Source organism: Microtus ochrogaster, linkage group LG2 (genome assembly GCF_000317375.1).
Source record: "Microtus ochrogaster isolate Prairie Vole_2 linkage group LG2, MicOch1.0, whole genome shotgun sequence".
Classification (NCBI taxonomy): domain Eukaryota; kingdom Metazoa; phylum Chordata; class Mammalia; order Rodentia; family Cricetidae; genus Microtus; species Microtus ochrogaster.
The window spans coordinates 49,367,255-49,385,982 of record NC_022028.1 but is presented as its reverse complement, the minus strand read 5'-3'; the positions used below and the strand labels follow the sequence as shown (position 1 = coordinate 49,385,982).

The 18,728-nt window shown below is 50.5% G+C and overlaps 1 protein-coding gene across 1 annotated transcript in view; it reads left to right on the top strand.

The window, feature by feature from the left end:
- The window catches only part of Umodl1 (uromodulin like 1), a 43,519-nt gene that overhangs the window by 20,832 nt on the left and 3,959 nt on the right, over positions 1 to 18,728 (top strand). Inside the window, exons 8-17 of the mRNA XM_013351107.2 lie at positions 18 to 280; positions 1,474 to 1,731; positions 2,973 to 3,085; positions 5,564 to 5,777; positions 7,772 to 7,900; positions 10,579 to 10,898; positions 12,082 to 12,227; positions 12,646 to 12,882; positions 13,110 to 13,269; positions 15,525 to 15,603. Of these exons, the coding sequence (XP_013206561.1) occupies positions 18 to 280; positions 1,474 to 1,731; positions 2,973 to 3,085; positions 5,564 to 5,777; positions 7,772 to 7,900; positions 10,579 to 10,898; positions 12,082 to 12,227; positions 12,646 to 12,882; positions 13,110 to 13,269; positions 15,525 to 15,603 (1,919 nt within the window). The remainder of the gene's footprint in view (positions 1 to 17; positions 281 to 1,473; positions 1,732 to 2,972; positions 3,086 to 5,563; positions 5,778 to 7,771; positions 7,901 to 10,578; positions 10,899 to 12,081; positions 12,228 to 12,645; positions 12,883 to 13,109; positions 13,270 to 15,524; positions 15,604 to 18,728) is intronic.

Here is an 18,728-nt window from a genome sequence, read left to right as displayed (position 1 = left end):
TCAAGCTCCTTTCCCAGGACTCCAGAGCCAACCCACGGTTCCCCTCCGAAGACCACAGTTGTCCCACTGCACGCCACGGGAGGGCCACAGGCAAACCTCACTGTAGACCCTCCCCTTGTGACTGCTTCACCCACGGGCTATGTTGCATGGCACCCCAGTCCCACTTGGGAGGCACCCCCTCCGAACTCCACAAGACTGCAGAATGAAGACCCTCGCCCTTCCCTCTTCCCAGGCCTGCCATCGGCTTCAACCCCTGTGGCTTCAGAGTCCCCTGCCTGTGGTGAGTCATCAGGGGGCAGGGGCCCTAGTGGAAACCTCAGCCTGTGTGAGCCCTGGTGTCAGGCTTGGCAGCAATGTAGAGTATTGTTTCTCATCTTGAACACATGTGGACCCAGGCATAGAGCAGTGTGGCCCTCTGCGGCAGGTGTCTGGTCTTGTTAGAGAGAAAAGCTCCCTTTCTGTCCCTCGCCTTCTCCTTCTTACTTTCTAAGAACCCCTGGCTTTTGACAGCTGGGGCAGAAGATGGCTTGGAAGGGAGATACTCTAGGGAGTAGGTAGCCCATCTAGCACTGGGGCAATCCCCTGCAGTGTGGATACCCCAACAGGCCCATAATCCCCAGCAGCACAGCACCCACAGCCCTTGCTGATGTGTCTCAGCTTCCCAAACCCTAACTTTCTATACTGACCCTGTTGAACCTGGGTTCTGCCTCACCCCAGTCACAATGGGTCTCCAGTGGTCATGCACCCTGGAAGTCTGTCCTTCCAGCCTTGTATACCCACACTCAGGCTCTCTATACCTCACGGCTCTACTGCAACCCTCAGCTGATCCATGCCATACACAAAGGGTTTAGCTTGTCACCAAGTCTTGGGGACACCCAGGAATGAGTGACCCTTCCAACAGGCAAACGGGCTGGGGCTCATAGAGACCTAGCGGGGACAGCTCTGTTTTGTCAGCTTGCAGAGCTGGTGCCACTGTGGAACAGGGGTGAACTCCTCCGTTGTTTCCTCTGTGTCCACCCACATGTGTGCAGGATTGTCTCTCAGGAGACACGGACTTCCATGTCAGAGGGACTCTTGAGCCAGCAATGCCAACGATTGCCCCTGGGACACCAGCATAGAGTTAGGGTGGACCACCTTGTGGAGGAAACACCCAGAACCAGCAGAGGAGGAGTGGTTTGAGGCTGCCTAGGCCCCCAGGGCTGAGTCTGAACCATTTCCTCTGGAATAAAATATCCCAGGAACCACTTTCTGTTGTCTAAGACACGTGACTTCTGCTAAAAAGCCAAACTAAGATCCCTATAGGGTCCTTCACACAAGGGTCACAGTCTCTGTGGGTGCTCATGACAATTCTGCACCATTGGCAGGTGTCACCTCCTCTCCATTGATAAGTATTAGACTCTAGGACACTCTTTTTTCTGTCCCTCAATGTATTCGGATCAGTTTTCACGTCAGCATGTATGTCCCACTTCCCAGTTCCTGGACCCATTGGAAAGGTCACCGTCTCCAACATGACCAGTACCGGCTTCTCCCTGGAGTGGTCAGCAGACATCAGCTTCTCCCCTACCTTCTACCTCACTTTGGTCTCTCCTCGGGGACCAGCCGTGACTATGGAGACCCGGGACAATAACGTGATCTTGTCAGGGCTGGAGCCTGGAGCCTTGCACCTGGTAGAGATTGTGGCTAAGGTGTGTGGGAAAGAAGGTGCCAGAAAACAGCTGAGAGTGCGGACAGGTAAGAGACCAAACAGACAAGCATGAAAGACCGAACAGAGGAAGGCCTGCCTGTGGGCTGCTGGGTGTCCATCCCCTTCTCAGCACAGAAGCACCTGGGTCACCTTGTGAGCGATGGTGGCAGAATTGGATAATAATACAGGGACCCCATTACATGGGAGACACACTTACACAGTCAGATAACCCCCCCTCCACACACACACACTTCTCCTCATTACTTCTGACATGTTTTCCCAGCACTTGGCTTTCTACCTGTGTGATTCTGTAAGGAGACTTCACATTTCGGGGAGCTTCCCGCACACTGGGGGCTGTGTCTCTCAGGTTGGGGGTACATTCCTTGGGTGATGCCTAAGATGTCCTATTGGGGCGCAGTAAGAACAGCTCATGTTTGGATGGGCCAGCAGGGAAACCCCTGAGTCTGAACCAAGCCAGGAGACCCCCGAAGGTCTCCCTCACTCTGGAAGGGAGGGGCTGTGCATGGATGTGTGCCCTGCACCTTCAGACAAGTCCTGTGTCTGCATGTTCTGTCATGCCTCTGTGCCTCTTACATCAGGTTGCATGCACCACTGGGCATGGTTCTGGCCTTTGGGTACAATGACAGCAATGTCCTCCAGGGACACGATGTTTGAGGCTCATCAGGAATGCATGGTGGGCTGGCTTTACTGTTTGTCTTAGGACTGAGTGAGATTCTCTTGGGAAGTGACCTTGAAGTCAGTTTCATCTGATGCCCCAGGCCCCTTACACGAAGCAGGCATGCCACAGACATTCAGGAAGGGGCTGTGTCAGAAGCCAGGACTTGACTGGGGAACATTCCAGACTATGCTCATGTTCTATATGCTCCTAGACGCTCCAGAGAGCAGAGACTCACAGAGAACAGGCTGGGCCAAAGTTAGACCACAGAGACGCAAGTCTGGGGGTGGGAAAGGCACCGCCTAAACAAGGCCCCCATGAGGCGTGGGCTCCGAACGGAGGCTGTGATGTCCAGGTTTACACCGTGAGTCCGACTGCCTCTTGGTGCCAGCTCCCTCTCAACTGTCCTGGTTTGCTAGCCAGCTGCATGACATGCAGGGAAGCCTCGAGGAAGGCCCTCTGCTCGCTGTCTTATATCCTTCGGAGCCTGGTGGGCTGTGCCTGTGGACAGCAGTCGCTGTCCCTTCTTTGGGGCCAGGTCAGCCTTCCCACTCATGCAGTCAGGGATGCTGAAATGACACTCTGTGACCTAATGCATACTACATCCTGCAGTGGCCCGGAAACTTGCTGGTGAAGTCCGGATAGCAAACATCCAGTATTCAGAATCCTTCCGAAATGCCAGCAGCAGGGAGCACCGAGACTTGGTACAGCTATTCTTCAGGATGGTGAGTTGGGACTGTCCTGCTTCCCGGGGGCAGGAAGGAGTCAGGGTGGGAGCAAGACGCTAGATGCTTCCAACTAGGAATAAGACTCATGGGTCTTGTCGACTCCCTGCTTCTGGAGGAAGCTGAGCCAGACTCCAGCAGGTTTGAGTCCTGAACTGTATGACAGAGGCCTGAAGGCAGAAGCCATATCTTTCCTCAGGCACCTTGCTTGTTGCTCCCTGCAGAGCAGAAATCTCTATATTTATCAAAGTGTTTAAACAGGGCTTTGGTGGTGCAGGACTGTAATCCTGGCAACTCAGGAAGCTGAGGCAGGGTGGGTTGCAAGTTCAAAGCCTGTATGGGCTACAGAGGGAGCTCAAGGCCAGCCTGGATGACTTAGTGAGACCCTGCTTCAAAACTTAGAAACCAGAAAGCTAGAGTGTATTGCAATGTTTACCTAGAATGCACCAGGCCATAGGTTTAGTCCCCTGTAATATGTGTGTACTGAACACACACACACACACACACACACACACACACAAATGACTATTTAAAAATTTAGCTCCTTTTAAAACACCATGAAAAGTTTAAGTGTAAAACCCAGTGATTTGTTTGCACAAAAAAAAAAACAAAAAAAAAACTGCAGCTGCCACCACCATCCAATCCCAGAATGTTTCATTACCCTTAGTGTGGAGACCCTGTACTCATTCCAATTTATTCTCCCTCTGCCCCTCCCCCAGCCCCCGGGCTGCTACTTTGCTTCTTTGGACCAGCCAACTGGATGCTCATGAACGTGGGCAAGATTAAGTGACTTGTTGTTTCTGTCACTTGGTTAATGTGCTCCAGGTTCATCCACGTTGGCCTGTGCATCTGCACCCTATTTCTTTGATGGCTGTGCACCCCCAGGCCTGGTTTATGTGGTATTGGGGATGGAGCCCAGGGCTTCACATATGCAGGCGACACTCCACCCACTGCGCTACAGCCCCAGTGCTAGATTACATCACTCTCTAAAGGATGTAATTACCATAATCTAGTGATCTCATTTACCTGGCGGAATCTCAACCTTCTTTTAGCTTTTCCATCGTCAGAGTTATATTTTTAAGGGTGTGTTGGACAGTGCCACCTAGTGGTGGTTGTGATAACTTGCTGGTATGTCCAAAAGCCAATGGGTGCTACTCTCTGGTTGACCACGCAACCTCCGGAGCTGTTCCAATCTAGTTCCACAGAATCTGAAGCCCTGCCTTCCATATTCTGGACTTTCCAACTCTCTCAGTGCCTGGACCCAAGAGTCTCTGGTGGGGTGGCTTAGGAGGCGCAACACCCCTCTTTAGCAAATCATGGCTTTAATGTAACATCAAGCGACAGATGCTGAGCTCCCTTCCCCAATACAAGTTTCTAGATCGGTCTTTCCTTTTAAAACCATTTCCTCTTTGGCCCATTTTTTGGGGGCATAAGTTGCTTTATTTGTCTCTTGTCTCCAGACAGAAAATAATTGTGCAGCCATATACATGGGTGAGATGCCAGACCAGCTCTGGAGGTGGAGAGCTAATGGCTCATTGCTTCCCAGCAGGGGCTGCAGCTTCGCCTGGAGACCACTTTAACCCAGTGCTGCCAAGGCTCTGCATATTGGGGTGGGGTGGGGTGGGGTGAGGAGCAGGAACTGTAAGAGAAGCACAGCTGCTGACTGAGCCCCCCCAAAGGCAGCTGGGCTGGGGTTGGCAGCTTATAATGTGGGATGATGGAACCCTCTGCCTTGGGTGACTTTGAGGAGGGAAAGTGAGGCCAGGAGCTCATGCCTTGGGGTACCACCCTCCCCTCATGGGTTCCTCTGACAGTCCCTGGCTATGTCCTTTCCAGGGATAATTTGAATCACGTGAACCATTGAGGCTCATGATAAGGGCACGTGTGTTTGACTATTTTGGGCTGGATTAGAACGACGTGGTCTTGTGACACGTGACCCTGCTCTAAAGGACAGAGGACAAAAGCAAGCCCTTCGGAGGCAGGAACTGGGTGTCCTGTTAGGGCTGCTGGAGATACTCATTCAGAAGTGGCCTGTAACAGGTGGAGAGGAAGAAGAGAAGGGGATGTTCTGAAGCATCTGAGGCAAAGGAACACTCTAGAAAAACAAAAGGAGTAGGTGGTCTTCCTCAGGACTACTCACCCAGCCTCCACTGCCCCTACCTCTGAGCTAAGAGCAGCCAACTGTTAACCACCACTGGGAACTTTTGTGTTACAGGCTCATGATGGTGGGGTCCTGCTAGCATTGCCCCTATTCCACCCAAAGACAGCTCTCTGCAGCTGTCTGCTCCATGCAGGGGGAGAGATCCTCAGGGCATCATCAATACCTGCAGGCATTTGTTCTGGGCTTAAAGAGACAAAGAACTGATCTGAGGCCTGGACCTCCTTGCCACAAGCCTCTCCTACAGCCAGGCAGAGCACCAGCACAAACGGCCTGTGACCTCAGTAGGCAGCTCTTCTCACGTAGCCTGTTTCTCTAAGGTGCGGGAGTCCTTACCAGCCCCTCTGTGTCAGCACATGGATGCAGGCAGGATCCGAGTGGACATCATCGACATTACAAACGGCAGCGTCGTGGTGGAGTTTAATTTGCTAATAATGGCAGACCTGGATGTCAGGGAGGTGTCTGCCACCTTCCTCACGGCCCTGCAGAACACGTCGGTGCTGGAGGTGGACAAAGGCAGAACCTTCATACAAGGTACGCGGGGGCTGGGCTCGACCCTGCGCTGCCCCAGTTCTGGAGGCAGAGGCAGCATGAAGTCAGTTGTGGCTCTTGGTTAGGAAAATGTGCTCCAGGCCTCCTCGTGGAGCTTGCAAGGGCCTGGCTGATGCACAAAGTAAATGGGGACTTTTCTGTCTTCTTATTGCTACCGAGATTATTGTTAAAAATCAAAGGGTTGAACCTTTAAGTTTCAGAGGCTGTCAACTGTGCTTTGGTGGACTGGGAACAGGAGGGTCCTTCTGAGCAGCTAGACTGTCCAGGAAGTTTCCATGGAGAGCTTAGCAAAATTACCAGTGACGAAAGCGAGGGGAGGAAGGCCGTTTGGACTCTTCCCTCCTCGGAGGTGAAGATAAATGCCATATGGCCCATAGACAGACCCTTTATTTCATTTAGTCAGGGTCTCTGTGTAGACCAGGCTGGCCTGGAACTCAGTGTGTAGACCAGGCTGGCCTGGAACTCACTGTATAGACCAGTCTGGCCTCACATTCACAGAGATCCGTCTGCCTCAGCCTCCAAAGTGCTAGGATTAAAAGTGTGCGCCACCACACCTGGCCCTAGATGGTTTTATGCTTTGATTTTAGAGAAGACTTTAAAATTGAATGTCTTTTTTTTTCATTTGGAGAGGGAGGAAGATTCCCTAAGCCAAGTCAGGTTTTCAGGGGGAAAGGCTGCGAGGTGTGAATGACCTAAAAAGACCAACCTTCCTGTCGAGCAGAACAAAGCTGCTCTTGTAGAAATGATGAGAGAAAACTTCTCATCAACTATTAGCAGCCTGAGTACAGAGCGAGTTCAGCGAGTTCACACAGAACTGATGAAGACCGAGCCCAAGAGGTCAGTGTGCAAAGATGAAAGCAGACAAAACCGCAAAGGAGTATATAGGTCACTGACACATGATCACCATGAAATGGACAAAAGGAAAAAAAATACTATACATAAAACTGAGTTACAAAACAAGCCAGCTCCCAGATTCCCTCTGATGTGAGCATTGACCCTGACAAAGCATAGTGGGCGGGCAGGGACTGTGGAGTCTGCGGAGCAGGCTGGTGGGGTAGAATTTTCTCGCCCTTTGGGAAACTAAGGCAGTGATGGTTTCACTGTCCACAGCATCTCTCGCTCATTAACTTGGCAGTTGATTCTGAGACTTTGTGCTGGGAGAAGGGACCTCAGTTCAGACCATAGCTAATGCAAAGATAGCCGTCATCAGAGTGCCTTCAAAAGCAAAGTAATCGGAAATAACCGATAGTCTGGGGTAAGAATGCCAAGTTCTGTCCACACCATGGGCCGTTGTCACCCATGAATGGGGTTTGCTGAGGAGGAAGATGCCGGAAAATCACATGCTGAGTACAACAGGGTGTCATGTGTGAGTATGCAGACATGCTTGTGTCTGTGCTGAGCAGGCACATGTGTGTATGTACATGTGTATGAGTATACATGTGGACATGTGTATGCATGGTAAGTGTGCTGCCACTGAGCCAAGCCTCGGCCCTAGAGTCTTCTTGGTAAAGACCGGAAGGAAACCCATAACTCTGCAGCCCCACGGTCTGTGCTCTTTGCTCTGCGTTTTGGTTCCTATCACCCTTCTGCAGGATGGATGGACCAAATGGGCAGAAAGATGGAAGGTGCGGGAGGAGGGGTGTAGCAGGCCACTGGGCTCAGTGCTTTTCTGCTCTGGTCTCCTGGGCTGGAGGGGGTGCAGCTCTGCAGAAACCCCTTTCCTGTCTCAGGGCTGGATTCTTCCAGAATAGCCCTGGCTCCCCACTTCCATGGCAGTTCCCACCCACACTGAATCTCCTGGACTGTCCTGAGCTGGTCACATTCGTGTGATCTGCTCTCTGGATATAATTCCACCCTGCCTCCTGATATGCACCGTCCCAGATGCATGCAGCTGATGCATGCAGCTGATGGCACTGCCCACCCCAGAGCCACTTACAGCCTGCCATGGCTCCTGTTCTCCTCTCAATGCTTTTCAGACTACAATGAGTGTGAGATGAGGGAGGATGACTGTGAGCCTGGGATGTGCAGAAACACCTTCGGATCTTTCACGTGTAGCTGTGATGGGGGAGACTCACATGTGGAATATTCTGGAAGATCCTGTGATGGTAAGTTTTATAGCCTTTTCTGGAGTGCTATCTCATCATCTTCTCTCTTAAGGGCTCTCATTTCTAAGAGAAGGGGCCCTTTGTGCAAATGAAGTCAGCACAATGTTTATGACCTGGACAAGTTTCTATATGTGTGCGCGTGTGTGCGTGTATGTGTGTGTGTGCGCGCGTGTGTGCGTGTATGTGTGTGTGTGTGCGCGCATGCGTGCATGCATGTGTGTATATGTGTGTGTGTGTATGCCTGGCTCTCCCTCTTCTTTCATATATGTCCCATGGAGGGAGACAGCCATCTGTGTGAGTGACAGTCTCTGGGGCAGAGGACCTACTCAGCCTGGGGGACACAGAGTACTGAAGAGGTCAAGTCATGTTGGAGCTGTCATCAGGGCCAACTAAGTCAGCACCTGGTAGTGGGGTCCAATCATGCGATAGGGACTGGCTGAAACTTGGGAGCCTACAGAAGTGGATGACACAGAAAAGCATGCTGTCCAGGAATGTGGGTGACGTTTCCATGGGAGATCTTTCCAGAGATCCCTCGACATTGCAAAACTGTGAGCTTTGGGGCAGGAAGGAGGCCAAGGCTGGAGCAAGGGGCACAGACTCTTGAGAGGACAACTTAGGACTCTCTAGAGATAAACCTCAGGACCTTGGGGACAGGTCCTTGCTGATTTGTGGTGAGCCCACAAGTGTTAGGCAGTAAGTGGACAGCCGAAAGATCTATCAGACTCTCCACGGGAAGTGCGTATGCACACCCCACCTGGACTAACCCATTTCTGCAGAGCTACGGGGACATCTGTCCTTTGGAGAAGCCACTGTCAACTCTGCAGAAATCTTGTGAAATCACGGCATTTCTCCCTTCTATAATATCCCAGCAGCTTATAAACCTGACTTTTCCTGTAGGGCAACTGGATAACTCACCCTACACTGTGAAGCCATGAGGTGAAAGAATTCAGCCAAGCCCTTGTTCTCACAGCCAAAATCTACATAAAAACAGTCCCCCACAAACTTTCTTTACTGCCAGTAGTCACTGATAAGAAAGGAGCCTCATACAGGAGGTTATAATGTATCTGCCCTAACAGCAGTCTCAGGAAGGTGTGATCTACTGCTCTACTGCTCTGACTTAACAGGCTACTAATATTCTATATTTGCCATTTACCTTGATTTCAACTAACATAGGATCATAGCTCAGGAAATTAACTGTCTATAGAGGAAAAAGGCCTGAGTCGCCAAAACTAGCTTCAGAGAGAAAAATTCTCACGTGGGCCACTTGCTGGAGTCAAAAGCAGTATCTCCAGAAGAGATCATTTTAATTCAACCAGCCAGACGCTAATACAAATCAAACCCATAGGTTAGTATAGCTACCAGCACTGTGTTCCCAACAGCAGGGGAACTTCACAACCACTCCCTCTCTGAGATATAAAGTGCCTACTTGCCTGATCCACCAGTTTCTTGAGACTCTGTGAAAATGCATGCTTGATACTTTTGTTACTGCCTATGGGATTGCTAACTTGTCTGTACCCCTATATAAACTGAAACCTTTGTGGAGACCGGGAGAAGCAGGCTGTCTCGGCCTCATGAGGCACTTACTAAAGCAGTTTGTTATCTGGAGAGGACAATAGGGCCTCCTGAGGCACTTACTGAAGCAGTTTGTTATCTGGAGAGGGCAATAGGGCCTCCTGGGGTGAGAGCTGCCACGGCTGGAAGAGCAATCTGTAGCACGTTAAATGATTATAAATCTGGTGGAATAGATACATGTTACTGGAAGAACATGAAGCTAAAAGATCTTCCAAGGCTTCTTAGGTACACACTTTCCCTCTCTCCCTGACCTAAAACGCCCCTCTCTCCTCTGCCAAACCCGTGCACTTAAAATTCCAAGTGTGACTCCAGCAGGCGGCCCAGGTGAGAATTTTTCTCTCTGAAGCCAGTTTTAGCGACTCAGGCCTTTTTCCTGTATAAACAGTTAATTTCCTGAGCTATGATCCTGTGTTAGTTGAAATCAAGGTAAATGGCAAATATAGAATATTAGTAGCCTGTAAAGTCAGAGCAGACCAGTAGACCACACCTTCCTGAGGCTGCTGTTAGGGCAGATACATTATAACCTCCTGTATGAGGCTCCTTTCTTCTCAGTGACTACTGGCAGTAAAGAAAGTTTTCGGGGAATTATTTCTATGTAGATTTTGGCTGAGAGCAAGGACTTGACTGAATCCTTTTCACACTATGGCTGTGGGGGAGTTATCCAGTTGCCCTACAGGAAAAGTCAGGTTTATAAGCTGCTGGGATACTATAGAAGGGAGAAATGCTGTGATTTCACAAGAGTTCTACAGAGTTGACAGTGACTTCTCTAAAGGACAGATGTACTTGTAGCTCTGCAGAAATGGGTTAGTCCAGGTGGGGTGTCCGTATACGGTTCCCGTGGATAGTCCGATAGATCTTTCGGCTGTCCATTTCCTGGATAATACTTGTGGGCTCAACACACATTCATGCTTAGCACATCCATGGTACTTGAGGACCAATGGAAGCCCAGTAGCCCGATCTGTGCAAAGTGTGGGGACACTGTGTCTGCAGCAGGCACCTCCTGGGTATGGCTGCTTTAGAGTATGATATAGGGCCTCGGAGGCCTGCCCTGTCCCTCCAGCCCCAAACAGACTTACCCTGAGCCTTTGTCTCCTTGGAACCTGCAGGTGGCTCTTCTAGCAACACAATCCAGACCCCAGGCCCAGAGTGGCCCCCTACCCCAGCAGGAACCAGAGTTGACCCTGTGCCAGATGCCAGCTCCGTGCCCCAGGACCCACCCCCACGGCTGAACCTGACTGACGCGGTTGGAGTGTCCTGCGAGATTGAGATGGTGGTCATTACCATCCAGAAACGCTTCCTGCAGCAGGAAGCCATACCCGAGGCCTCTCTGTACCTGGGGGAGCCCTCCTGCAACGTGAGCAACAGCAACAGCACGCATGTCTTCCTGGTGGCTGGCTGGGGCCAGTGTGGGACCCTCGTGCAGAGCGTGAGTCACCTGGAGGGACGTCAGGATGGGGAGGGTTTGCACCTGGTAGGGCAGCAGCCAGGGTCTTCGCTCCTGGGCCTCTGACTTCTGAGAGAACCCAGAAGAGGAAATCAGACAGGTCCACGCCGTCACAGTCAGTACATTGGAATCCTGAAGAGATGCAAGCTTCACGTTGCAGAACTCTTCTGGTGCTTAGGGCTTGGGGCTGGCTGGAGTCAGGATGGGAAGGGAAGGTAGGAAAGGGGAGAAAGTCAAGGAGTCATGTGGGAACATGTGTGTGCATGAATGTGCATGTTTAGGTGTGTGTTGAATACACCTGTGTGCATATGTATGTATACATATGCATGTGTGTTAGACATATTTCTGCCACTGTAACAAAGTGTCTGAGATAAGTCAGCTTCAGGGAAGGAAAGGCAGACTTGGCTCACACTCAGAGGTTTCAAGCCCATGGTTGGTTGGCTCCGTTGCTCTGGGCAGGAGAGCATGATGCTGCAAAGCTGCACACATCATGGTGTCCAGAAATGGAATGGGGGGCAGAAAATGGGGGAGAGAGGGAGAGAAGAAAGCTAGGGGAGGGAAAGAGGGGGAAGAAAAAAAGGGGAGGGGGGAGAAAGAGGGGAGGAAGAGGGGGATGGGAAATTGAAGAAGAGAATGAAGGAAAAAGGGAGGGAGGAAGGGAGAGAGAGAGAACTCATTTGCTAAGATTCAAGTGCTCCTTCAAGGCTGTTCCCAGTGTGTCAGTGTCTCTCAGAGGGACAGGACGCAGGAGCCAGCAGATAGAGGCTTAGGTCACCTCTGTTTTCTGAGCCAAAGATCTCATCTGACAGTTCAGCCCAGCTGGGTTTGGGAAATGCTGGGAGAAAAGGGAACACCACCGATTAGATATGGTATGACATGGTAAGAGGCGGGTTGACGTAAGGACACAGCTGTACATATATGACTGCATAAACATAACTGGAAGACTGGCCTCCTCTGGGTGAGTAGGATGGGGGCTATAGGTTCCTTCCTAGAGGTAGGAACCAATGCCCGACATGAAAATCTCTAGCAGGTGACATCAGGGGACACTTGTCAGAGCCATCACACTTCTAGGGATAACCCTTCAGTACCTGGAATATATCTGCAGTTGGAACTGGGGCACACGGAGACCCAGGGGATCACTAACATCCCCTCTGTTTATGCTCAGAACATGACCAGCACAGTGGTGACGACCACACTGAAGAACGACCTGTCCCCAGAGGGTGTCATCCACCACCTGCAGATCCTCAGTCCCATCCACTGCGCCTTCCGCAATGACCTTCTGACCTCCTCAGGCTACACCCCACAGTGGGGGTGAGTGGGAGGCTCCCTGGCCTCGATGTAACCTGGGCTCCCTCTGGGACCTTTGCTTGAAGGCTCTGCAGGGTGCCTCTCCTCCGAGGGCTTTCTTGAGTCTGCCTACACAACTGCCATCTTGCCCCCATCTCTGCCCGAGTCCTTTGTAGGATTGACTAGAGAGGACCAAATGCTTTCCCATCTGCTAGGCAGAACAGCTTGTAGGGAGTTGCCTCCACATGATAGCCCTCTCTCCAGGGCAACCGCCCACACAGAGAGGAGTCCGGCTTCTTGCTTGCAGCCAGCTGCGCATGCGTCACCTCCCCTCACCTGGACTCTTCCTTGGCTTCCGTGCCTCCCCAGAATCACTTTTTGTGGGGAGGAACGAGAAGAAAGGACTTCAGAAAGCAAGCCTCAGCTAGCCTCTCCCCCACAGGGTCTACACCATCATCGAAGACCTCCACGGCACTGGGAACTTCGTCACTGAGATGCAGCTGTTCATTGGAGATTCTCCCATACCTCAGAATTACAGTGTGTCTGCCAGTGATGAGATCAAGATTGAAGTGGGGCTCCACAGGCAGAAGAGCAGCCTTAAGGTGGTGCTGACCGAGTGCTGGGCCACCCCCTCCAGCAACGCCAGGGACCCAGTCACCTTTGGCTTCATCAATAACAGGTAGAGGCCGCATCACCTTGCCCAGCCCCATTGCCTACTTTGAACCCTTTGGAATTTCCAGGCAAATGCTGATGTGGTCTGGATTTGGGGCCAGATGGAGCAGCAGCACCTGAGACTTTCAGGAGGCTGTAGGGTACCTGTGAGGGGCAGAGGTTCACAAGAGCCATGCCTGAGCAGCAGCCAGGGGAGCAGTTGACTTCAGGAGCCGTGTTCCCTCCCTCCCTCAGCTGCCCAGTCCCCAACACCTACACCAGCGTGATCCAGAACGGCAACTCCAGCAAGGCCCAGTTCAAGCTGAGAATCTTCTCCTTCGTTAACAATTCTATCGTCTACCTGCACTGCAAGCTGCGAGTGTGTATGGAGAACCCCAGGAACTCATGCAGGATAGTAAGTGCTGGCTCCTTCCTCCTTCCTCCTTGGGGGGGGACCCATGACCTACAGCAACTTGGGGAGGAAAAGGTTTATTTTAGCTTATTGGTTATAACCCATCATCAAGAGAAGCCAACTCAGGAGTTTGAAACAATAATGATGGCGCATGCTCCTTACTAGCTTCTTCCCCCTGGCTTGCTCAGACCTAGGAGTGGCACCGCCCACAGTGGGCCGGGTCTTCCTGCATCAAATAGCAGTGAAGGAACTGTCCCCACACACGTGCCCACAGGCCAATCCAATCAAGGCAAGTATTTTGTTGGATTCCCTCTTCCCAGGTGTGTCAAGTTGACAACAAAAATAACCAGTCATGTCACCCAGCTCTACCCTAATCAGCTGTGGTGTAAAATATTATTTTGATATCGTATGAGCAATATGAATAGAACCTCGCCAGCTATCAGCAACTCTAGTAGATTTTTCCTTCCTTGCGCACAGTATTTACATGGAGCTTATGGATACTTTGCATTCTCATTTACCCAGACGATATGTGTTCTTCCTTTGGGAGACATGCTTGCTACTGTGCCTATCTCTGAGGGTGGCAGACACTCTGGAATTTTTCCAAGTGACAAGCCTTTGGCCATTAGCAGAGTGTGGATAAGAGACACGGGGCCCAATAATTCAGTCATTCCCCTTTCTCACATAGTAGGTCTTCCTTCAGGCACAGTTGACTTCCCTGATACTCACTGAGGGGCATGCCCCAGTATAGACTTCATACAGTCCTCAGAAATAGGGCTAGTGGTTATAGCAATGTTCTCTCTGCAGGGGCTGATGCATCTCAGGGCTTTCCAACCTGATCCCCATCCCCACTCTGAGTTCCTTTATAGTGGGCTTTCCATTAGTTCCCAAGGCTGCCAGACAAGGTATGACGGGGCCATTAAAATACTAGAAACACACTGCTGAGTGAGTCGGGAACCCACAGTGTTGGCAGGCTGGGTCCCGAGCTATGCAGGAGACTCTGCCATGGCGTTGCCCAGCTTCTTGTGGCCTGGCCATTCCCTCACAGAATTTATTCCCCTCAGGTCCATCCGTACATCCATATCCTTTTCATTTTAGGTCTCACCTTTAGGGTTAGAGGTCACCTCAACCTGATCATCTTCCCAGACAAGGTCAGCTGATGAGTTTTGTGTAAACTTGACACCAGCTAGAGTAGTTAGGAGGAGGAGTAGGGGCTCCACGGGATCAGGCCGTGGGCAGGCCTGTAAGGCATTTTCTTAATTCGTGATTGACGGGAGAGGACCCAGCCTATTGAGGGTGGTGCCATCCCTGGTCTGGTGGTCCTGGGTGCTATAAGCAGGGTGAGCAAACCATGTGGAGCAAGTCAGGAAGTAGCCCTCCTCCACGGCGTCTGCATCAGCTCCCGCCTCCAGGAGCTGATGTTCCTGTTTTTGTTTCAGTTCCTGTTTTCGCTTTCCTCAGTGAGCTGTGACTCTGGACGTGTAAGCCAAACAATCCCTTTCCTCCCCAAGTTGCTTTTGGTCATGGCATTTCATTACAGCAAGATAACCTAACTAAGACAGTTAGAAGGCTGGGGTCAGGACGCCCTCATTTTCTTGGAAAACCATGGTGGATATTGGGTATACAGGGAACAGATTGCACCAAACTGCAGAGCAACACAGTGAAGGTGAAGGGCAAAGGTATCGGAGGAGTGCAGGTCTGGTTGAACCCTTGGAAGACACGAAAGGAACTCTGGGTTGTCTTGTTGAGGCACGGTCCAAGGGAGGGATGATAGACTCATGGTCTCTCCATCTTTCCTCTCTGTGTACCCCATTCCATGCCTCTCATGCTTTGGGTGATGCTCTGGTTTGTTTTTGTCAACCCGACAAAGGCTAGAGTCATCTAGAAGAGGAAAATGCCTCCAACGGACTGCTTGTACGCAACTCTGTAGGGCTTTTGCTTGATTAATGATTGATGTGGGAGGGCCCAGCTCCCTGGGGCCAGTGGTCTGTATAAGAAAGCAGACTGAGAAAGTCGTGGGGAACAAGCCTGGGCAATTTTCCTTCATGGACTCTGTTTAGCTCCTGCTTCATTCTTGGCTTCCCTCACTCGACCATTACCTAGGATATGTAAAGCAAATAAATTCTTCACAAGCGGCTTTTGCCCAATGACTCAACACCCAATTCTAGAGGACCGAATTGCCAGGGTCAGATGAGGAATGCTCTAGACAGTTGAGTTCATAACCTGTAAGCACCAAGTGAACTTTCTCTTGTCAAAAACAGAGCTGCAATGACTTCCGGCTGCTGAGAAGCAGTGAAGCCGAGCACCAGATGTCCTGGGGGCCGCTCCATCTCTCTGAAGGTGAGTCCTCCGGCTCTGGGTTTCAAAGGTGAAGAAATGATCCCAGCTGCCTAGTGTGCAGAGGGCCTGTCGGAAATAAGGGACTTTAAAGATTTTTTTTACAGGACTCACAACAGCGGCTGAAATACTCCTCAAGACTCTTGCGTGATTGTGTGGGGTTAAGATCGTCACATATTGGACAGGATTTGTTCCCTTGGCCACCTGAGAGAAGGGATCTACTTCTGTGGCTGTGCTGTGGGGAAGAGTCCCAGATTCCAGAGGCTCAGAGCACTGAGTTTGTCGGGTGCTGTGACCTGAGTCCCAGGAAGCTGAGGACAGGAGATCTTTGACCCTGAGTAAATACGTCCAGTGGATACAAAGAGGGAGGGCCCACGCTGCAAATAGACAACTGCAAGTGTGCATGCGTGTGCATGTGTGCGTGCGTGTTCATTGTATGTGCATGTGCATGTGCGTGCTTGTGTGCGTGCGTGTGCATGTGTGCGTGCGTGTGCATGCATGCATGTGTATACTCATGTGTGCACACATGTGTAATTGTAAAACCACATGAAAAAGCTGTTTAATTTAGAAGATGAACCAAAAGGACACTCTAGATGATTATGTCCATGTATTTTCAGAATCAAATTTTCCAAACACGTTTCTCCTCTCATATGATCTAATTATTTGGAAAAACTATGGAATTTACATGCTGTGGGTACTAAGACAGAAGTTTCTAGATGCCTCCAATCCTATCTCTTTTCTATAGTGAGAGAATTTTCAGACTTTAGCTGGCACGTCGTTACCTGGAGTAAAAACACAGCTTCCACCCTCCTTGGCAACTGAGTGCAGCTGGGGAGGTCAGCTCTGGCCAGTGAGGGGGAAAAAAGCACTGACAACTCCAGGGGACACTCCTCAAGGAACATCCAGTGCTACCCCTGGCTACTTCCTTCTTCCTTGTCCCCTTGGGCAGCTCATCTTCATGCCAGAAAGATATTTAAGCTTTTCTCCTTGCTCAGCCTAATCCTGATTGGTTTTCTCTTTGTTAATTTTCCTCCTAACATTGATGGTCTTGTGCCTTTCTGTATTTCCCTGCAAAACAGCTCCTGGGATTCAGGCTGAGGGTGGGAGCTGGGTTTCAGGTAAGAGAGCAAGGGAACCAGCAGGGGGGTCCTGGCTGGTGTGTCTCAACTGCTGTTTTTCATTTAAGCATTGGGGAAATAAAACCTTGGGCACAGTTGTCAGTGTACACCCCTAGCCCACTAACTCAGACTGTTTTAGATCTAGGTGGGTGTTCACAAATGGTTGCTGACCTAGGTTCTGAGACCCAGGTGAGTCTCCACAAATGGCCTGTGTTCTGAGACCTAGGTGGGGGTCCTCAGGCAACTGCTGGCTGAGGTTCTAGAACCAAATGCCTCTTCTCCACTCATTATCCTTTTAAATTGCTGTAGAGAACTGGTCGACCTGGGGCCCCAAGACGAAAGAGCATATTTAGATCACATGCTTTCATCAATAGAAATGTAGCCTCTCCATTCGTTCATAGATGTCAGGGAAAATGTCAATAGGATGTGAGAGACACTGGACTTGGAGTTGGTGGACCCGAGTTTGATCATAGGCTGATGCATGAGCTGTACAGTCTTCATAATACTGTTGACTCTATCACATCTATCCATTCACACATCCTACGCTTATCATCATTCTTCCATCGATCCATCCAGCCATCATCCATTTATCATTTATCAATGTATCCATCTAGATGCCATTCATGCATGCATTTATCTTTCACTAATCCATCCATGCACACATCCATCTATCCATCTACCCATTATCTGTCATCAATCCATCTATCCATCTACCCGTTATCTATTCATCAATCTATCTATCCATCTACCCGTTATCTATCATCAATCTATCTATCCATCTACCCGTTATCTATCATCAATCTATCTATCCATCTACCCGTTATCTATCATCAATCTATCTATCATCTGTTCACCATACGTGTATACAGACAGACATTCCTCTCTTTCTTCCTCTATCCACTATGTGTCAGGGACCCTGGTTTTCTTTTGTAAGATTGTAGTTATAGCAGATTGCTCTGCCTACCTCCCGGAGTTGTATCTAATGTGAAATACAAGTCCTTTGAGAGTCCCTAATGTGTGAGGCTCCTTAAATTTAAAATCTGGCTGATGATAATACTCTTGGAATGCTGGGCACAATACCTCTCATTTCTCGTTTTCCCACTGTGAAATTAAGATATTATTTCCTACTTCAGGCAGATCATGGCCTACAGGCGCTTCTGGGTAAGACTTTGTTGTTGCCTTTTGTAAGAAGCAGAGATCTACACTGGACCAGTGCAGAGAGCATTGCCACAAGGGTGTGACTGATCTCTCTCCAAAGCTCAACCATCTTCCTGTTCGCCACACTTTTTTGCTGTCTTGTGGCTTTTATTTCCATACTGTTCTCAGACAAATGGGCATGAAAGCCACTGTCCACACATGGCACCTGCAATTGGTAAGAGCTGCTCTGCTGCAGGAGTGGTGTTAGCAGAAGCACTGAAGGAGCTGCAGAAACAAGGAGAGGCAGGCTGATGCGTTCCCACCAGCTCTGGTCTCCATCCCCACTGCCACCGTCACTTCCCCTTCAGGGAAGCCTGAAACTCACCTGGAGATCAGGGAGGATGTATGTGTTCACGTGGCTGGACCTGGCCCTCGGAGGCAGAGCTGGGATGCTCAGAATCCTCCTGTTTGTCTTTGTCAAAGGGTTGGGACCGGCTCTGCGGAAAGGGCTCCACCACCACCATCACCACTCCTGCCCAAGTGTGCATAAGTAGCCATGGTGACAAAACACCATGGACTGGGTGACGTATGGCCACAGAGTTGTATCCTCTCACAGTCTGAGAGCCGGAAACAGCCTGAGACAGGGTTTCCTACTCCTCTGAGACCTGCAGCCAAGCATCCTTCCAGCCTCTTCAGGTTCACGTGCTGTGGCCCATTTTAGGGTTCCCCAGCTACTTCTCACTGCAGCCATACTGCAGTTCTAGATACTAGTTCTACTGTGTGAGGGCCCAGATCCTCCAGGGTGTCCTCATCATTAGTCCCCCTACAATGGCCCTGTTTCCAGAGGAGTCCTGAAGTTTTTGAATTTGGGCT